The 18,857-nt window shown below is 47.4% G+C and overlaps 1 protein-coding gene across 1 annotated transcript in view; it reads right to left on the bottom strand.

Moving 5' to 3' along the window:
- nmnat2 (nicotinamide nucleotide adenylyltransferase 2) overlaps nt 1-18,857 on the bottom strand; it is a 218,971-nt gene that overhangs the window by 103,130 nt on the left and 96,984 nt on the right. Inside the window, exon 3 of the mRNA XM_078407588.1 lies at nt 6,585-6,652. Coding sequence (XP_078263714.1) covers nt 6,585-6,652 — 68 coding nt within the window. The remainder of the gene's footprint in view (nt 1-6,584; nt 6,653-18,857) is intronic.

The following is an 18,857-nucleotide window of genomic DNA, read 5'->3' as shown; positions in this document are numbered from 1 at the left end:
GAACTGACTGCCCAATGAACTGACTGCACCAGGAAGCATCACAAAAGGCAGAGGCAGGACTGACCAGGTTGTCCTGATATCATATCCCAAGGCTCTGTCCCCACAGTTTGCTGCTGTCCATCGCTGGCCAGTTTAGATGTGATTTCACCTTCTGAACTTTCTGGACCACCGGGTGGCGCCAGCAATGGCTGCCTCGCCAACAGTCTGTCCTTTCCTTCTTTGTGTTTCAATAGTATGTGTTAAATGTATGTTTATAGTGTTCTTGAGCTTGTTTTATGTGGGGGGTGTGGGGGGGTGGGTGGAGTTGGGAGAAACTTTTTCTAATTTCATATCGTTTCTCCGTCCTCACTGCGGCCTAACATCGAGGAGTTGGCGGCCTTTGCTGGATACTGACTTTTGAGAGCTCCACTGCGGTCGCCTGCGGACTTACCATCGCGGAGCCCGCGATCCCTTTGCCAGGGATCGGCCTCTGGGCTCCAACCGTGGGTGCTTGCGAACTTAACATCACAGAGCCCGCAGTCTCTGGTCAGAGACTGACATCAGGAACTCCAAGCCGTGGGTGGGGGGGGGGGGGGGGGGGGTAGTGTGGTGAGAACAGAAGTGCAGGAAATGTAGGCCACACTGTTGAGGGAATCATCAACCACAGTAGGGAGGGCAAGAGGGAAGAGTCACGTTTCATTACAAAAGTAGACATTTCAGAAATAGTGAAGTGGAAAGATTCATTTCGAGAAAAGATGCAGCAGAGATAGAGAACGTGAGTGAAATGGAATTGCATGGGTAGGCATCAAGTATTGCAGTCACTCCCCTTGAAACACCATGGGGCATTTTTGCTGCATTATAGATGCCACAGAAATGGAGGCTCTCATGGTGATTATAACCCATGAGTCAGAATGGTCCTGGAGCAATGGAGTGACAGATTGCTAATCTAGTGACTCATCCAACTACTCAGGAAACAACTGATTCAAGTCACACAAGCAGACTGGATATAGCCAGAATGATTTAACGGTTCTCGTGATTCATTTATAAACTTATGGCATGCCCTTTGCCAGACTCTGTGTTTAACGTGAGCTAAATAACACAAGTTTCACCATTCCCCCCCCCCCCCCCCCCCAATGGCTGCACATGCCAACTCAACGAATAAATATGAATGTCTGAAATCTGCCATCAATCAGTTCAGTTTCTGCATAGCTAAAATACTTAAGTACGCCTACCAGGAGTGTGATTTATACAAAGCTTTCATCAAAATTGTCTGCACTGATTTGACTCTAGGCTTAAGACCATCAACAAAAGTCAAATGTTCTCCTCCGGTTTACATGCCTTCTAGCTCTTTCAAGTTAATTTTCTTGATGTGATATATTGGAATTTACTGTTTCAAAATTAAAAGAATATTTGAAACAGAATGTAAATGTTACATTGGGGCTTCGATCGATGAGTCAGAGTCGCCAGGTATGAGGTGAGGTGGTCACTTGCGCCTCCCACGTTGGGCCGGGACAATCCCAATGTACCCTCATTGCCCACCACATCACTGCACCAATAGTACCTCACAATTTACAGAAAATGTGATATTATACTAGTGTTGATTTTAAAGATTCTGAGAATAAGGGAAGACAAGAATTATATTGGATAGGATATTAAAGGAATGGGAAGTGAAGGGGGGTATTATTACACAGGCCAGGGATTGCATTTAATCTACAGAAGCCTCTTTTGAAGGAAATGATGAATCAATATACATAGAAGATACTAAACAACCTTAAAGGACAGTCTTATTATCTGAAATCCATTAGAATGAATTAAGGAGCTAAAAGAAGAAGTCCAGTGACCGTACATTCTTATTTGTACGAAAAAAAACTGCAGGTGCTGGTTTAAATCGAAGGTAGACACAAAATGCTGGAGTAACTCAGCAGGTCAGGCAGCATCTCTGGAGAGAAGGAGTGGGTGTTGTTTTGGGTCGAGACCCTTCTTTGGACTGATTCTTATTTGGTGTCCAGACGTATTCCGATTCTGTGCTGGAAAACTGCGGAGCAGATATTCAGCTGAAGTTAGGAGCCAATGTTGAGAGTAGTAGTGTGGGGGAGCAGGTTTGGGGCCATGGGATCCACTAAAGACCAGCCTCAGCTCAGGCACTCACTGCCTTCATTGCCCGAGTGCCTCATCTGCTTTGACCCTGTGCTACACTGCCAGGCACGGTACAACCAAAGCTGGCACCATCTGTCTTGCTGCCCAATAATTGGGATTCAGTCACACCACCAGCTTCAGGGTACCATGCCAGTTCCTGCTCTCACACCACCAGCGTCAAGCAGTCTTGCCAGCAGAGTCTGAGGAGAAAAAGCCTTTCTGTACAAAACTAAATTACTCAGCCAAAGTCATCAGAAGGGAAGCCAGCTCAATCCATCCCAGAACATCAACTGAACTCTCTGCACCAGAAAAAAGCGTGTCAGTAGAGTAAAACATTCCTGCCCAGAAAATGTACATTCAAGTAAGAACAAAGAACAGTGAACATAGAACAGTGAACATAGAACATGGAACAGTGAACATAGAACATAGAACAGTGAACATAGAACATAGAACAGTGAACATAGAACATAGAACAGTGAACATAGAACAGTGAACATAGAACATAGAACAGTGAACATAGAACAGTGAACATAGAACATAGAACAGTGAACATAGAACGTAGAACAGTGAACATAGAACGTAGAACAGTGAACATAGAACATAGAACAGTGAACATAGAACATAGAACAGTGAACATAGAACATAGAACAGTGAACATAGAACAGTGAACATAGAACATAAAACAGTAGAGCACAGGAACGGGCCAAACATGATGTCAAGTTAAACTGATCTCGTCTGCTGATAAACTGATCCATATCCCTATATTCCTTGCCAATCTCAAGGCTTAGCTCAAGGCTTCTTAAACGCCACCTTTAATGATTTAATCGGTTGATCAGAACAAGCCATTTTGTCTACATTTCACTGCGCTGGTGTGGCTTACGGCTTCTCTACAAATGACCATGTAACTCATGGTTACTTCACTGCAGTGCTGAAGAGGCGCTGCATTGCTGGAAGTGTTATCGTTGCATTAGCCATCAGACCAGGCCCTGCTGTGCAGTACCGTGATGCTGATAAAAATGAAGCCTGGAATTGGAATTCTCCTGGTATTCCAAGTTATACTCCAAGTTACGTTCTTTCAGGAAGGAGATGAGGATACATTTCTTTAGTCAGAGGGTGGTGAATCTGTGGAATTATTTGCCACAGAAGGCTGTGGAGGCCAAGTCAGTGGATATTTTTAAGGCAGAGTTAGATAGATTCTTGATTAGTACGGGTGCCAGAGGTTATGGGGAGAAGGCAGGAGAATGGGGTTAGGAGGGAGAGAGAGATCAGCCATGATTGAATGGCGGAGTAGACTGGATGGTCCGAATGGTAAAATTCTACTCCTATTCCTTATGTCCATATGACCTTAAATTCTTCCCTTAGAAGTAAAAATAATTTGTCATTCATTTCAAGCAATCTTTGGTTTCCATGTTTTAAAAGAACTTTGGCACATGTTGTAAGTGTGATGAGGCACAAAGTACGAGCAAGGTCCTGAATTTGAAACGTGTAGGAAGGAACTGCAGATGCTGGTTTAAACCGAAGATGGACACAAAAAGCTGGAGTAACTCAGCGGGACAGGCAGCATCTCCGGAGAGAAGGAATGGGTGACGTTTCAGGTGAGACCCTTCTTCAGACTGGTTAGGGATTAGGGAAACAAGAGATATAGAAGATGATGTAGAGAGATAAAGACCAATGAATGAAAGATATGCCAAAAAGTAACGATGATAAAGGAAACAGGCCATTGTTAGCTGTTTGTTGGGTGAAAACGAGAAGCTAGTGCAACTTGGGTGGGGGAGGGATCTGCTGTTAAACCTTCTGTATAAAAAGAGGAACAAGAAGATATCAATAGTAAGCTTGCCACACATATCTGATATAATGAAAACACAAACACGCCATTTACGATTTCACAATCTCTAATGCAGTAGGAAAATCTTTGCAGCAACTTCAGCAAGAATGATGATCCTACTATTGAGCACCATCCATAGCAAGTCACCAAATCTGGCCACTCACAAAGCATACCAAACACCAGAGAGTGTGTCTCTTTCAAATCAATGCATTGAAATACCTGTTTCACACCAGTGGAAAGTCAGTATCAATGCAGACAATTATTGCAACATTTTGCTTGAAACTCATTTGGACAGAGGCACGTGTTCACAATAAAATAGTTTCCTCAGCGCTTTCTCTGAAAAACATGCTATTGCTCACAACCAATGTGGATACCAAAATATCCTTCTGGTTCTTACAATTGCAAGGTAAACCAGGAACTTTGCCATCACAACATGATAAATTGCTATCACATAAGAAGTCCACGTTTGCCTGGCAACTTTCCTGGCTCAGTGTTTTATTTATGTTTTATCATCAAAATATTGTGCAGCAGCTCCCTTACCAGACAAAGTGGAGTCAGAATAAACAGAAACATGGAAAATAGGTGCAGAAGTAGGCCATTCGGCCCTTCGAACCAGCACCGCCATTCAAGTTGATCATGGCTGATCATCCAAAATCAGTAATCCTGCTTTTTCCCCATATCCCTTGATTCCATTAGCTCTAAGAGCTAAATCTAACTTTCCCTTGAAAACATTCAGTGAATTGGCCTCCACTGCCTTCTGTGGCAGAGAATTCCACAAGATTCACAATAGACAATAGACAATAGACAATAGGTGCAGGAGTAGGCCATTCAGCCCTTCGAGCCAGCACCGCCATTCAATGCGATCATGGCTGATCACTCTCAATCAGTACCCCGTTCCTGCCTTCTCCCCATACCCCCTCACTCCACTATCCTTAAGAGCTCTATCCAGCTCTCTCTTGAAAGCATCCAACAAACTGGCCTCCACTGCCTTCTGAGGCAGAGAATTCCACACCTTCACCACTCTCTGGGTAAAAAAGTTTTTCCTCATCTCAGTCCTAAATTCCTTATTCTTAAATTGCGACCCCTGGTTCTGGACTACCCCAACATCGGGAACATTTTTCCTGCATCTAGCCTGACCAATCTCTTAAGAATTTTATGTTTCTATAAAATCCCCTTTCATCCTAAATTCCAGTGAATACAAGCCCAGTTGATCCATTGGTTCATTATATGTCAGAGTTGCATTCCTTGCTTGTAACAACCAATTGAACAACCAGCATGTGTGACATGTGATTATTCTCAAACCATGAATTGAGTGTTCCAAGTATTTATGAATTAGTGAAACAGTAACTTCCACACACAGTACATCTCCTGGATGATTCAAATTCCCTCTCTGAACAATGGAAAACAAGGATAATAGTTAATTTACGCTTAGGATTTCTTCTAAATTGTGGCTGAATTTGGGAGTTTTTGCTTTTTATTTGCAAGCAGTCTTGCTCAGGTACATTATAGAGTCAGAGTCATGCTGCATGGAAACAGGCCCTTCGGCCCAACTTCCCCACGCCGACCAACATGCCCCTTCTTCACTAGTCCCACCTACCTGCATTTGGCCCATATCCCTTTAAACCTATCCTATCCATGAACCTGTCTAACTGTTTCTTAAACATTGTGATAGGTCCTGCCTCAACTACCTCAACCAACTCCATGCAGACAGCACCCGTAGTCAGGACCAAGGCAGCAACTCTACCACTGTGCCACTGTGCCACTGTTCCACTGTTCCACTGTGCCACTGTGCCTCCTCCAGCAACTCCTTCCAGATACCTACAACCGTTTGTGTAAAAACGTTGCTCCTGAGGTTCCCATTAAATTCTGCCCCCCACACCTTGAACCTATGTCGTCTGGTTCTAGATTCCCCTACTTCGGGTAAAAGACTGTGCATTTACCCTATCTATTCCTCTCATGATCTTGCACACCTCTATAAGATCACCCCTCATCCTCCTGCGCTCCAAGGAATAGAGTCCTGGCCTGTTCAACCTCTCCCTTTACCTCAGGCCCTCGAGTCCTGGCAACATCCTTGTAAATCTTCTCTGCACCCTTTCCAGCTTGACAACATCTTTCCTATACAATGGTGATCAAATCTGAACACAAGACTCTAAATGTGGCCTCACCAATTTCTTGAACAACTTTAACACGAGCTTGGTGTTATAAAGAACTCCATGACGTGAGCCGAATACTGTGAACATCAGAGTGTGCCAGTTGTGGGCCCCCTGGGGGGCTATCCCAGCCCGCTGGGCACCGTGAGGGGTGGTATGCATCCTTAATAAGGATAGTGATATAGTTGTTTATTTAGTATTTAAGAATATTTGTTTTACTTTGATTTCTGGTGGTGGGTTTGTTTGTATTGTTTTGTATTGTACATATCATTTTTGTAAATGATTGATTAAAATTATTTTTTGGAAGATTTTACCGACTCAAAGTTAAAATTGCAATGTAGCAATAAACCTGCACCCTGAGTTAACACAGACAGCAATTATGTACCAAATCTTATCAATGCTTGTGGTCGCAATATTGACAACATTTTGCACAAACCTGCTAAAGTTCAACGCCAATGATTTGCCTCCCAAATGAAAGAGCAAGGTCTATTTACCTGATCCAGTCAGATGACTGAACGGCCAACTGGCACATGGTGAGACGGTGTCGACTGGAGACAAGACCCTGTGATTCATAAACAGAGAGAATCAAATGTTAATAATAAGAAAATCTGAAAAATATTTTATAACGTAATATGATTAGATGTCACTGTCCAAAGATTGGACCCAGTTGCATCTGGATGTTATCATAAGATCATAAGTGATAGGAATAGAATTAAGCCATTCAGCCCATCAAGTCTACTCTGCCATTCAATCATGGCTGATCTATCTCTCCCTCCTAACCCCATTCTCCTGCCTTCTCCCCATAGCCTCTGACATCCGTACTAATCAAGAATCTATCTATCTCTGCCTTAAATATATCCACTGTCTGCCTCCACAACCTTCTGTGGCAAAGAATTCCACAGATTCACCACCCTGTGTAAATTATACGGAAGAGGTCAAGTTTGCTTGTTTTTAAGGATTTGTGGCCATTTCCATCAGCAATCCCACCCATCTGGAACTTGTTCAGGGCACTTCTTGTCATGATTTACCTGTATGTAGGTTCATTTACTCATTGCATTTCATGCACGTGATGATAACATCAACATGTTATCCTCGAAAGTAGTGTCACAGGTAGATGTGGTGGTCAAAAAGGCTTTTGGCACATATGCCTTCCTATGGTTCAATGGTTCAATGGTCCTTTATTGTCACGTACCGAGGTACAGTGAAATTTGATTTACCATACAGTCATACAAAACAAAGCAACAAGTTACATAACTACATAAAGATTAAACATATGTCAGTGTATTGAGTATAGAGGTTGGGAGGTCATGCTGCAGTTATGTAAGACGTTGTTGAGGCTACATTTAGAGATCGGATAAACGAGTAATTTGCCCAGAGTTGGGGCATCGTGAACCAGAGGACATAGGTTTAATGTGAGGGAGGAAAGATTTAATAGGAACCAGAGGGGTAACTTTTTTACACAAAGTATGGGACGAGTTGCTGGAAGAGGTAGTTGAGGTAGGTACTATTGCAACATTTAAGACGCATTTAGACAGGTACATTGGTAGGATAGGTTTAGAGAGATATGGGCCAAACACGGGCAGGTGGGACTGGTGTAGATGGGGCATATTGGTCGGCGTGGGCAAGTTGGGCTGAAAGGCCTGTTTCCTGAAAGGCTGTAAAACTCTATGATTCTATATGCGGCTCATTTTAATCATAAACGATAAAAAATAATCATTTAATCATTAACGATAAAAATGAGAACAAAAGATCATGACCACTTACGTTTAGATTTACTCATAATAAAGCAAGAATATTACACTGAAAGTGGTGAATCTCAAATAAGGCACTGCTGGGATATCATTATGTTCTATAAATATTCCAACATTTCTTCAGTAACTTTACTGGATTAAGCATGTCTAACTCTTATTGTGGGTGCAGGTGGGATCATGGCACTCAATTCATTCTTTCCCCAAATGCAGCCTCCGGCTTATCCCCAGCCTGATCGCACTTCCCTTTGCCACGCTCATTCCTGGTCTTATCACCGTTCCTAGCCTCACACCATCACTCACGACCAGGCTGGTTCATACTGTTATCGATTCTCTCCCTCCTTTTTCCAACTCGCCATATTATGAGTTGACCCTACTGCGAGTGTCAGTGTAGTCACTGCCGAGCTGGCATCATCCCTGATGCCACACCAGCTTACACCAGCCAGTGGGATAATGAAGTCCCATATGTTGAAAGACGTGTAGCTTTTAGTAACAGAGTGGATGCTAATGCAGAAACCACTCACAAAGACCAAAGGTGAAGCATTCAAACCATCCACATTCAGAACAGAAGGAAGCTTCCAATAACCCAAAGATTTGCTCTACCACTATGGTTATAATACCGTATACGAGTTACTTGATTCAATTGAATAAATATTGTGATATTATATGGTGCACATAATCAGTGGAATGTAATAGAAAGTGGGGCTGATAGCGACAGTAGAGATACAACCATTAGTTTTCCATCAATATGTGAAGCCAAATAATCCAGCCATTTTACGTATCTCTATCAAATCACACTTTAAATTCCTCAGCTCTAATGAAAATTGTCCCAGTTTTTCACAATTCACTTCATTTTGTTATTTCCTCATATCAGGCCACATGCTGGTGATCTGTGCTGAACACTCCATTGTCTCAACATCCCTACCGTAATGTGAACTCAAGATAGACACAAAAAGCTGGAGTGACTCAGTAGGACAGGCAGCATCACTGGAGAGAAGGAATGGGTCGAGATCCTTCCTCAGCTCCCTGTCCCGCTGAGTTACTCCAACTTTTTGTGTCTATCTTCAGTTTAAACCAGCATCTGCAGTTCCTTCCTACACTAATGTGAACTCAGAGCTACACACTGCGCCTCCACTGAAATCTCTTTGAGGCTTCGTTTTGTTCACCATTGCACCTCTTGTTTTGTATTGTATGTATTGTAAAATGGCCAGAAGGGCATAAACCCTGGTGAAACACATTACCCATTTAAAAGATCATGACTTATCCCAAACTTTAATTCCCTGCCCTGCATCGCTTGATGTTCGATTTTCTAAACTCCTATTGGCCGCTGCCTTGAACATACTGACTGACAACACACGGTCCTTCAGGGCATTCTGACGATTCACACGTCTTGATTGAAGAACTCAAAAATATGTTAATTCTCATTTCAAACTATATATACCTCTGACCGTCAATCCCAATATCCAAATTGCTTTTTTTAATGTGCTTATGTACTTCAGATGCAGCTACGATAATGTTCAAGATAGACGCTAAAAGCTGGAGTAACTCAGGGGGACAGGCAGCATCTCTGGAGAGAAGGAATGGGTGATGAAATGTCACCCATTTCGAATGGTTTCCACCCACGTTTCGAATGGGAAATGTCACCCATTCCTTCTCTCCAGAGATGCTGCCTGTCCCGCTGAGTTACTCCAGCTTTTAGTGTCTATCTTTGGTTTGAACCAGCACTCCTAAAACTGTTCTAATTTGTTTCATTGGGTTGTTTAAATTAATACTGACTAGCTAATTAATTTATTGCATCGTATGGGAGGCGCATTCCCAATCTCGTTGTACCCCTGTACAATGACAATAAAGATATATTGTATTGTATTGTATTGTATCTGCAGTTCCTTCCATACAATAATGTTCAGCTTTCTCCTATTCAAAACAAAAGTTTTAATTTAACAACATAATGTACTATTTCAGTTATAGATATTGAAATCCATCAGTGAACATATATGTTCATAGCATAATTCTGTTAATATTACCTGTCAGCTTCATATCATATCATATCATATATATACAGCCGGAAACAGGCCTTTTCGGCCCACCAAGTCCGTGCCGCCCAGCGATCCCCGCACATTAACACTATCCTACACCCACTAGGGACAATTTTTACATTTACCCAGCCAATTAACCTACATACCTGTACGTCTTTGGAGTGTGGGAGGAAACCGAAGATCTCGGAGAAAACCCACGCAGGTCACGGGGAGAACGTACAAACTCCTTACAGTGCAGCACCCGTAGGAGGAGTTGGCTGCGCCTAACGGCTGCGGCTGCGGCTCTCTGGCAGTCTGTTGTCTTTTTTTCTTTTTTTTTGTTTGTGTCGGTGTTGGGATGGTTTTTGTTTCTGTTTTTGGCTGTGTATGTGTGGTGGGGGTGTGTGGTGGGGGTGTGGGGTGGGGTGGGGGGGTGGGGCGGGGGGAAACCTTTATTTTATTAGGTCTCTTCCCCGGGGCGCGGCTCGGCTGCGGGCCTTAACATTGCCGGCGCAGCTCGGCTGCGGGACGTTTCAGTGCCCGGTGCGGCTCGGCTGCGGGCCTTAACATTGCCGGCGCAGCTCGGCTGCGGGACGTTTCAGTGCCCGGTGCGGCTCGGCTGCGGGCCTTAACATTGCCGGCGCAGCTTGGCTGCGGGACGTTTCAGTGCCCGGTGCGGCTCGGCTGCGGGCCTTAACATTGCCGGCGCAGCTTGGCTGCGGGACGTTTCAGTGCCCGGTGCGGCTCGGCCGCTGGACTTAACATCGCCCGGTGCGGCCGTGGGACGTTTCAGTGCCCGGTGCGGCTCGGCCGCGGGACGTTTCAGTGCCCGGTGCGGCTCGGCCGCTGGACTTAACATCGCCCGGTGTGGCCGCGGGACGTTTCAGTGCCCGGTGTGGCCGCGGGACGTTTCAGTGCCCGGTGCGGCTCGGCCGCGGGACGTTTCAATGCCCGGTGCGGCTTGGCCGCTGGACTTAACATCGCCCGGTGTGGCCGCGGGACGTTTCAGTGCCCGGCGCGGCTTGGCCGCTGGACTTAACATCGTCAGCGCTGTTCGGCCGCGGGACGTTTCAGTGCCCGGTGCGGCTCGGCCGTTGGACTTAACATCGCCCGGTGTGGCCGCGGGACGTTTCGGTGCCCGGGGCGGCTCGGCCGGGGGGCCTTCCATCCCCTTGCGGGGGCTGTGCGTGTCGTTTGCCTCGGTAGGGGTCGAGCTGCCTGTCCGTGGGTGCGGGGGGAAGAGAGGGGAAGTTTTGTTGCCTCCATCACAGTGAGGGGGTGTTTGGAGTCACTGTGATGGATGTTTGTGTTGGGGTCGGGTGTCCTGTGTTCTTTTCTTTTTGCTGTATTTTGTGTGACTGCTGAAATTTCGCTCGGTGTTGTGCCGAGTGACAATAAAGTGTTGTTATGTTATGTTATGTAGTCAGGATCGAACCTGAGTCTCCGGCGCTGTATTCGCTGTAAAGCAGCAACTCTACCGCTGCGCTACCGTGCCGCCCTTCCTTTGATCTGTATAAATAATTTCCTGTGCCTAAGATGTGTAGGGAAAAAAACTGCAGATGCTGGTTTAAATCGAAGTAAGTCACAAAATGCTGGAGTAACTCAGCGGGTCAGGCAGCATTTCGGGAGAGAAGGAATGGATGACGTTTCGGGTCGAGACCCTTCTTTCCTGTGCCTCCTATTTTCGTTCTGAGTGAAAATATAGGCAGCCGTCCAGTCCATGTTTTGGGATTGTTCAAATATGACAATAATAAAAGCATTTCCAGAATGGAAACCACTGGATTACACTTTCCCATTTCAAGCAATACTGGAAATTGTCTCCAATCTCCTTACTGCCGCAAGGAGGTTGTTCTGTTGGTGGGCCAATGGTTAAATTATTGGGCTAGAAATTACAAGAGTGCAGGCAAACAATTCAGAAAATGGGGAAATAAAGATAGAACGAAGTTAATCATAAAAAAGCTGGGACAATTTGGCCAGTATTTATTACCCATCCTCAGGCATCTCGGCCATTTTGAAAGGCACTAAGCAGCCAGGTCTGGCCTCATTCAGGCTCACTCCGATAAAGATGGCAGATTTCCTTCCCGAAAGGCACCAATGAACCAGCTAGGTTTCCATGACAGTCTGGCAGTCACTGTACAATATTGTTTTGTTAATCGTAAATGCACTGTGGAATGTTGTAGCGACCATGGAGAATGGTCTAGGTCGTCGAACCCTCGGATTGGCCAGCGAGGTCACGTGGGAACGCGACCATGGGGATTGGTCCAGGGAAGGACATCGCTGATTGGTCAGCGATGTCATGGGTGCGTTTGGCGCCCGATTGAGTTAGTTCGTTTGAGTCTTCAAGGAAGACAGTAAGTTTATATTGGTTGTCCTGCGACTTGTTGTTTTGATTCTGTATTCGTGTATTGCGGTTGCAATAAACTTCATCTACAACTACAAGTCTCGGACTCGCCATATTGGTGACCCCGAACGTGATCTGGACGATCACCGACTGAGAAAAACCCGACGCCTCGTTGACGATGACTGAGCAGGGCACACAGGAGTCAAGCGCGGCGGACGTTCATCTTCCGTTATTTTGGACGTACGCACCGCAAGCTTGGTTTATCCACGCCGAGGCCCAATTCCATATAAAGAAGGTGTCGGATGATTCCACGAAGTACTTCTACCTCGTCAGCGCGCTATCGCCGGACACAACCAAGCGCGTGATGCGGTTCATAATAAATTCACCTGCGGAAGACAAGTATGAAACCATGAAGAAGGTATTACTGCGGACCTTCGGGTTAAAAAAGCATGGTGGTGCGGCAAAACTTCTGCACCTACCGGAGCTTGGAGACAAACTGCCTTCCGTCCTCATGGCCGAAATGATGGTGCTAGCCGGTGAGCATACGGATTGCCCGATGTTTGAGCAGGCATTCCGCGAAAAACTCCCCGAGGATGTCCGATTGCTGCTTACGGATTGTTCTTTTAAGGACCCCGAAGCATATGCAGCGAAAGCGGACGCGCTCATAGCGGGAAAAAACAAGGCAGGGGATTCCATCAACAAGGTCTCGACCTCGGTGACCACGCCACAGCGACGGCAAGATGGCGCCACGTCTCCCGCCAATTCTCCGAAAGCCCGCCAAAAAGATCCGCACAAGCGCGGCTGGTGCTATTATCACCTACGATGGGGTAACGAATCCCGCAACTGCCGCTTGCCTTGTACCTTCGCGGGAAATGCCTCGGCCGATCGTACATAGGGGCAGTTACGATTGGCCAGAACCGGCGCCTCTATGTCCATGATCGATTCACGGACACAGAATTTTTGGTAGACACGGGAGCCATCGTCAGCATAGTGCCGCCGACCGACCTCGAAACCAGATCGGGTAAGACAGGTCCCACCCTCATCGCGGTGAACGGCAGCCCAATTCGCACGTTCGGTACACGGAAAATGTCCCTGGGTTTAGGCCTCCGCACGTACGAATGGCCATTCATCATAGCCGACGTCAAACAAGCGATCCTGGGCGCAGATTTTCTCTGGGCTTTTTCACTGGTTCCTGATGTCCGCGGTAACGACCTCCGACCTTCCGCCGAAGACGAGCACGTCGCTCCGACAATCGCCTCCTCGCTCAGCCCTACTGTCCAGGCCGTCGTCGCGGCCCCCGACTCATATGCTGCGATTCTGGCCGAGTTCCCAGAGCTGCTCGTTCAACGTTTCGACGCACCTTCGGCTAAACACGGTGTGGTCCATCACATCCACACCGAAGGCCCTCCCGTTTTTGCTCGGGCCAGGAGGCTGCCGCCAGACAAACTGGTGGTGGCAAAGGAGGAGTTCAGGAAGATGGAGGAAATGGGAATTGTCCGTCAGTCTGACAGCCCGTGGGCCTCGCCGTTACACATGGTCTCCAAGGCATCTGGGGGGTGGAGGCCATGTGGCGATTATCGGCGTCTCAATGCTGTCACCACGGCTGATCGCTACCCCATACCGCACCTACAGGACTTTTCATCTGGGCTGGAAGGTGCGGTAGTGTTTTCAAAATCGATTTGGTGCGAGGATATCATCAGATTCCGGTGCGACCGGAGGACATACAAAAAACTGCAACTATAACTCCGTTCGGGTTGTTTGAATGGTTGCGTATGCCTTTCGGTTTAAAGAACGCGGCACAGGCTTTCCAGCGACTGATGGACCGCGTGGGCCGGGGTTTACCCTTTTTGTTTATCTATCTAGACGACATCCTGGTAGCTAGCCCCTCAGTGCAGGAACACCAGGCCCATTTGCGGACCGTGTTCCAGCGGCTCCAAGACCACGGGCTCATTATTCAACCCTCCAAATGTCAATTCGGCCTCCCTGCTCTCGATTTTCTAGGGCATAGAATTACCCCTGCCGGCGCTGCCCCTTTGCCAGAGAAGGTGGAGGCTATTCGGGCTTTCCCCAGGCCCACCACAGTAAAAGGGCTGCAGGAGTTCGTTGGCATGGTTAATTTCTACCATAGATTCGTTCCGGCAGCGGCGCGAGTCCTGCGCCCGCTTTTCCAATGCCTTGCAGGTAATCCAGTAGAATTGTTGTGGTCCCCGGCCGCAGAGTCGGCTTTTACGGCAGCTAAGGCAGCCTTGGCAGACGCCACCATGTTGGTCCATCCGAGCCCCTCAGCCCCCACGGCCCTGACGGTCGACGCCTCGGACGTGGCGGTGGGTGGAGTTCTGGAGCAGCAGGTTGGTGGCCGTTGGCAGCCTTTAGCGTTTTTCAGCCGGCAACTAAATTCGGCCGAGCTGAAATATAGCGCATTTGACCGAGAGCTTCTAGCTCTCCATTTAGCCGTCCGTCATTTCAGGTATTTCCTCGAGGGCCGCCCATTTGTGGCATTTACGGACCACAAGCCATTAACATTCGCTTTTTTGAAATTGTCTGACCCATGGTCGGCCCGCCAGCAGCGGCACCTCACGGCTATCTCAGAATTTACCACAGATGTCCGTCATATCGCGGGTAAGCTGAATGCCGTTGCTGACGCCCTGTCTAGACCTGCTTTTCCCCCTATTTCGGCGGTGGACTGCGAAGTGGATCCCCAGGAGCTTGCGGAGGCACAGCTCCTGGCGGATACCGTTTCGACGTACCAGTCCACCACTTCGGGATTGAAGTTGGCCCAGGTAGCTTGTGGTTCGGAGGGCACGAAAGTCTGGTGCGATGTTTCTCTTCCTCGCCCCAGGCCGGTAGTACCGCCCTCCCTTCAGCGCCGGGTTTTCGATGCCATTCACGGGCTGGCGCACCCGTCCATCCGCTCCACCTCTGCCTTGGTAGCAGCGAGGTTTGTCTGGCATGGCCTGAGAAAACAGGTAGCGGGGTGGGCACGTTCCTGCGTGCCCTGTCAGACCGCTAAAGTCCAGCGCCACGTCCAGCCCCCCGTACAGGATTTCGAGGTCCCGCCCTTTCGTTTTTTTCACATCCACGTGGATTTGGTCGGACCTTTGCCTTCCTCCCGGGGCTACACCCACCTCCTCACGGTGGTGGATCGGTTCACCCGGTGGCCAGAGGCTTTCCCGTTGTTTGATATCTCGTCAGCGTCTTGTGCTAGGACTTTGGCCCTCCATTGGGTAGCTCGTTTTGGGGTCCCGGCAGTCATTACCACTGACAGAGGGCCACAGTTCACTTCGTCCCTCTGGGCCGCGCTGGCGGAACTGTACGGGTCCAAGTTACAACCCACAACTGCATATCACCCCCAGGCAAATGGACTCGTAGAAAGGTTCCACCGCCAACTTAAGGCGTCCCTCAGTGTAAGGCTTGAAGGCCCGGACTGGGTGGACCAACTCCCTTGGGTTCTTTTGGGCATCCGGACTGCTCCTAAGCCAGATCTCGGTGCGTCGTCTGCAGAGCTAGTATATGGCTCGACACTTCGAGTACCCGGAGACCTTTTTCCGGACCCTTCAGCCCTGCTCCCTTCGGTCCCATCAGCGTTAGCATCTCTCCGGGAACGGGTGGGCTCCCTGGCTCCAGTGCCGACTTCACGCCATGGGTGTTCCATGGTGCATGAACCGGCTGCCCTGAAAGACTGTGAGTTTGTTTTTCTGCGAAAGGATGCCCATCGCGCCCCGTTGCAGAGGGTCTATCAAGGGCCGTTCCGGGTGTTACGTAAGGGAACGGCTACTTTCACCTTAGACATGGGCGGCAAGAGCGAACTCGTCTCGGTGGCCCGGCTCAAACCTGCCCATTTGGACCCGGATCAACCAGTTTTGGTCGGTCAAACCCCTCGGAGAGGCCGACCTCCGTTAGTTCCGCCCAGTCCAGCAACCCCCGTTCTGACAGTTCCTGCAGGACCTCCCGTTTCGGCAGTTCCTCCAGAGCCCCCCGTGCCGGTAGTTCCTCCAGAACCTCTCGTTCCGGCTGTTCCACCAAGTCCAGAACCTCCGGCTCCTGTGGTTCAGGCTGTCCCTCTCCGTACTCGTTGTGGTCGCGAAATCAGGCTCCCAGCTAGGTTCCGCACCTAGGGTTCTGGGGGGGGTCATGTAGCGACCATGGAGAATGGTCTAGGTCGTCGAACCCTCGGATTGGCCAGCGAGGTCACGTGGGAACGCGACCATGGGGATTGGTCCAGGGAAGGACATCGCTGATTGGTCAGCGATGTCATGGGTGCGTTTGGCGCCCGATTGAGTTAGTTCGTTTGAGTCTTCAAGGAAGACAGTAAGTTTATATTGGTTGTCCTGCGACTTGTTGTTTTGATTCTGTATTCGTGTATTGCGGTTGCAATAAACTTCATCTACAACTACAAGTCTCGGACTCGCCATAATGTGATATAAACCTACTAGATGTTCAGTTCAGTTTATTGTCACGTTTACCGAGGTACAGTGAAAAAGTTTTGGTGCATGCTAACCAGTCAGCAGAAAGACAATACATGATTACGATCGATCCATTTACAGTGTATAGATACATGATAAGGGAATAACGTTTAGTACAAGATAAAGCCAGCAAAGTCCGATCAAGGATAGTCCGAGGGTCACCAAAGTGGTAGATAGTAGTTCAGCACTGCTCTCTGGGTGTGGTTGGATGATTCAGTTGTCTGATAACAGCTGGGAAGAAACTGTCCCTGAATCTGGAGGTGTGCGTTTTCACACTTCTATATCTTTTCCCCGATGGGAGAGGGAAGAAGAGGAAGTGGCCAGGGTGCGACTGGTCCTTGATTATGCTGCTGGCCTTGCCGAGGCAGCATGAGGTATAAATGGATTCAATAGAAGGGAGGTTGGTTTGTGTAACGGTCTGGACTGCATCCACAATTCTCCACAATTTCTTGCGCAGTATGTGGAGCCGGTGGAGTATGAGGGAACATTTCCCCATAGGGGTAGTCGATTGTCTAAACTGAACGTAAACCAGTAAATACATTGTTACTAAGTTAGTCATGTGACACAGCCTAGGACAGCAATTCCACCATCGTTAAAGTAACAATTACGCATAACAGCTGCTATTAACAAGTGCAACTAATAAATGCACACTGATGTCCCCATTATTGAAAACAACTTTAAAAATTCCAGATTTGTTCAATTACTTGACCATAAACTCCCAGCTGCGATGGTGGGGTTTGAAATCCGGATGTAAAACAGTGTCTTACATTCACTCGTAGCTCTTATCACTCATCGCTGGCATCGTTCTGTCATCTTTAATTCATTCATTTCAAGGTGTGAAAAGGAAAGGGCAATCTCTTGTCTTTGGCAACAGTTCAGTTACAAATTGCAAAAGGGCTATAAAGTCAGACATCGCAAGCTGCGGTAATGTTCCCACTCTGGTGTTTATTTGTTTATTTTAAGGTAATGCATTGGTAGAGAAATGATTTGAACCATAATTAAGATATTCAACATAAAAGCTTCTTTTACACCAACTGGTACATTGTTGCAACACAAGGCCCAGCAGTCAATCAGCCTACATTCCAGATTTACAGTGGATGTCAGGAATAAGCTCAGGTTCCAGGTTGCACACCTGATCCCGGCTGGCTGGAATGTGCTTCCTTCCACTAATTGTCTCTCATTTAACTGTGCTAAGGGGGTACAGTTTGTCTGCCTGTTACAGTCAAAGGAAAGTGAACCAAATGAACGTGCGTTACATGAGCCAAATCAGTGAATGGAAATAAAACGACTTAAATTTCAGCAACAACAATGCCAACCCTATGCTCCTTTATTATCCATATACTAAAACTCTCGTTTGTTTGTGTGTTTGTTCCGGAATTACAGCCAAAACGGTACACGATAGCGTGATAATTTTAGGCCCACCTTACTCACCGTCATCCCTTTAGTGCTAATGGAAGAAGTTTCATTGAAATCGGTTATATTTAAAAAGTAATTCACATTTTAAAGTTTAAATCTATCTCCTAGGGAGGGGGGGGGAGGGAGAGGGGAGGGGGGGAGGAGAGGGTGCTGCACCAATGCAGGAGAGGTTTGGGCCCACTTGGTCTAGTAGGTTTTAATCTTGTTTCTGTTCCTGTGCCTGTATAGGTCCAGGTCATGCCCATCTGGCATTTGAATGCTGGACGTGCATTGTGGTTAGTAAATATTGCGTACATCCACCCTGCCAAAACCAATTATTTCACAGTGGAACTCGCACACTGCTGGCATTCATTGTCTAGTATTACAGCAGATATTTGGGTGGATAGATCTAGGAAATAAATTCTGTGCAGATACCAGTCTAAGTAAATGACAAGCTGTTCTCCTCAGTACTCAGCTAGAGGGGCTGGCAAACAAAGGATATTAGCACACTGGAGAAACAAGGAAGTGCAGTTGCTAGTTTTCAAAAGAAGGCACAATGTGCTGGAGTAGCTCAACAAATCAGGCAACATTTCAGGAGACATTGATAGGCGACGTTTCAGGTCAGAACCCTCCTTCAACATGGCTGGGAGACGTTTCAGGTTGGGACCCTTTGGCCAGTGTTACAGTGCTAATTTTTTAGGTGCCGGAGCTGTCACTGGCACCGGAGCGGCTGTCGTTAAATTCCCCGCTAGTTAAAATTCCCCGCTGTTTATTTAGTCTTTTTTTAACAGAGGTGCTGGAGTGG

The sequence above is a fragment of the Rhinoraja longicauda genome, chromosome 11, assembly GCF_053455715.1.
Source record: "Rhinoraja longicauda isolate Sanriku21f chromosome 11, sRhiLon1.1, whole genome shotgun sequence".
NCBI lineage: Eukaryota > Metazoa > Chordata > Chondrichthyes > Rajiformes > Arhynchobatidae > Rhinoraja > Rhinoraja longicauda.
This window is presented reverse-complemented; position numbering and strand designations above follow the sequence as displayed.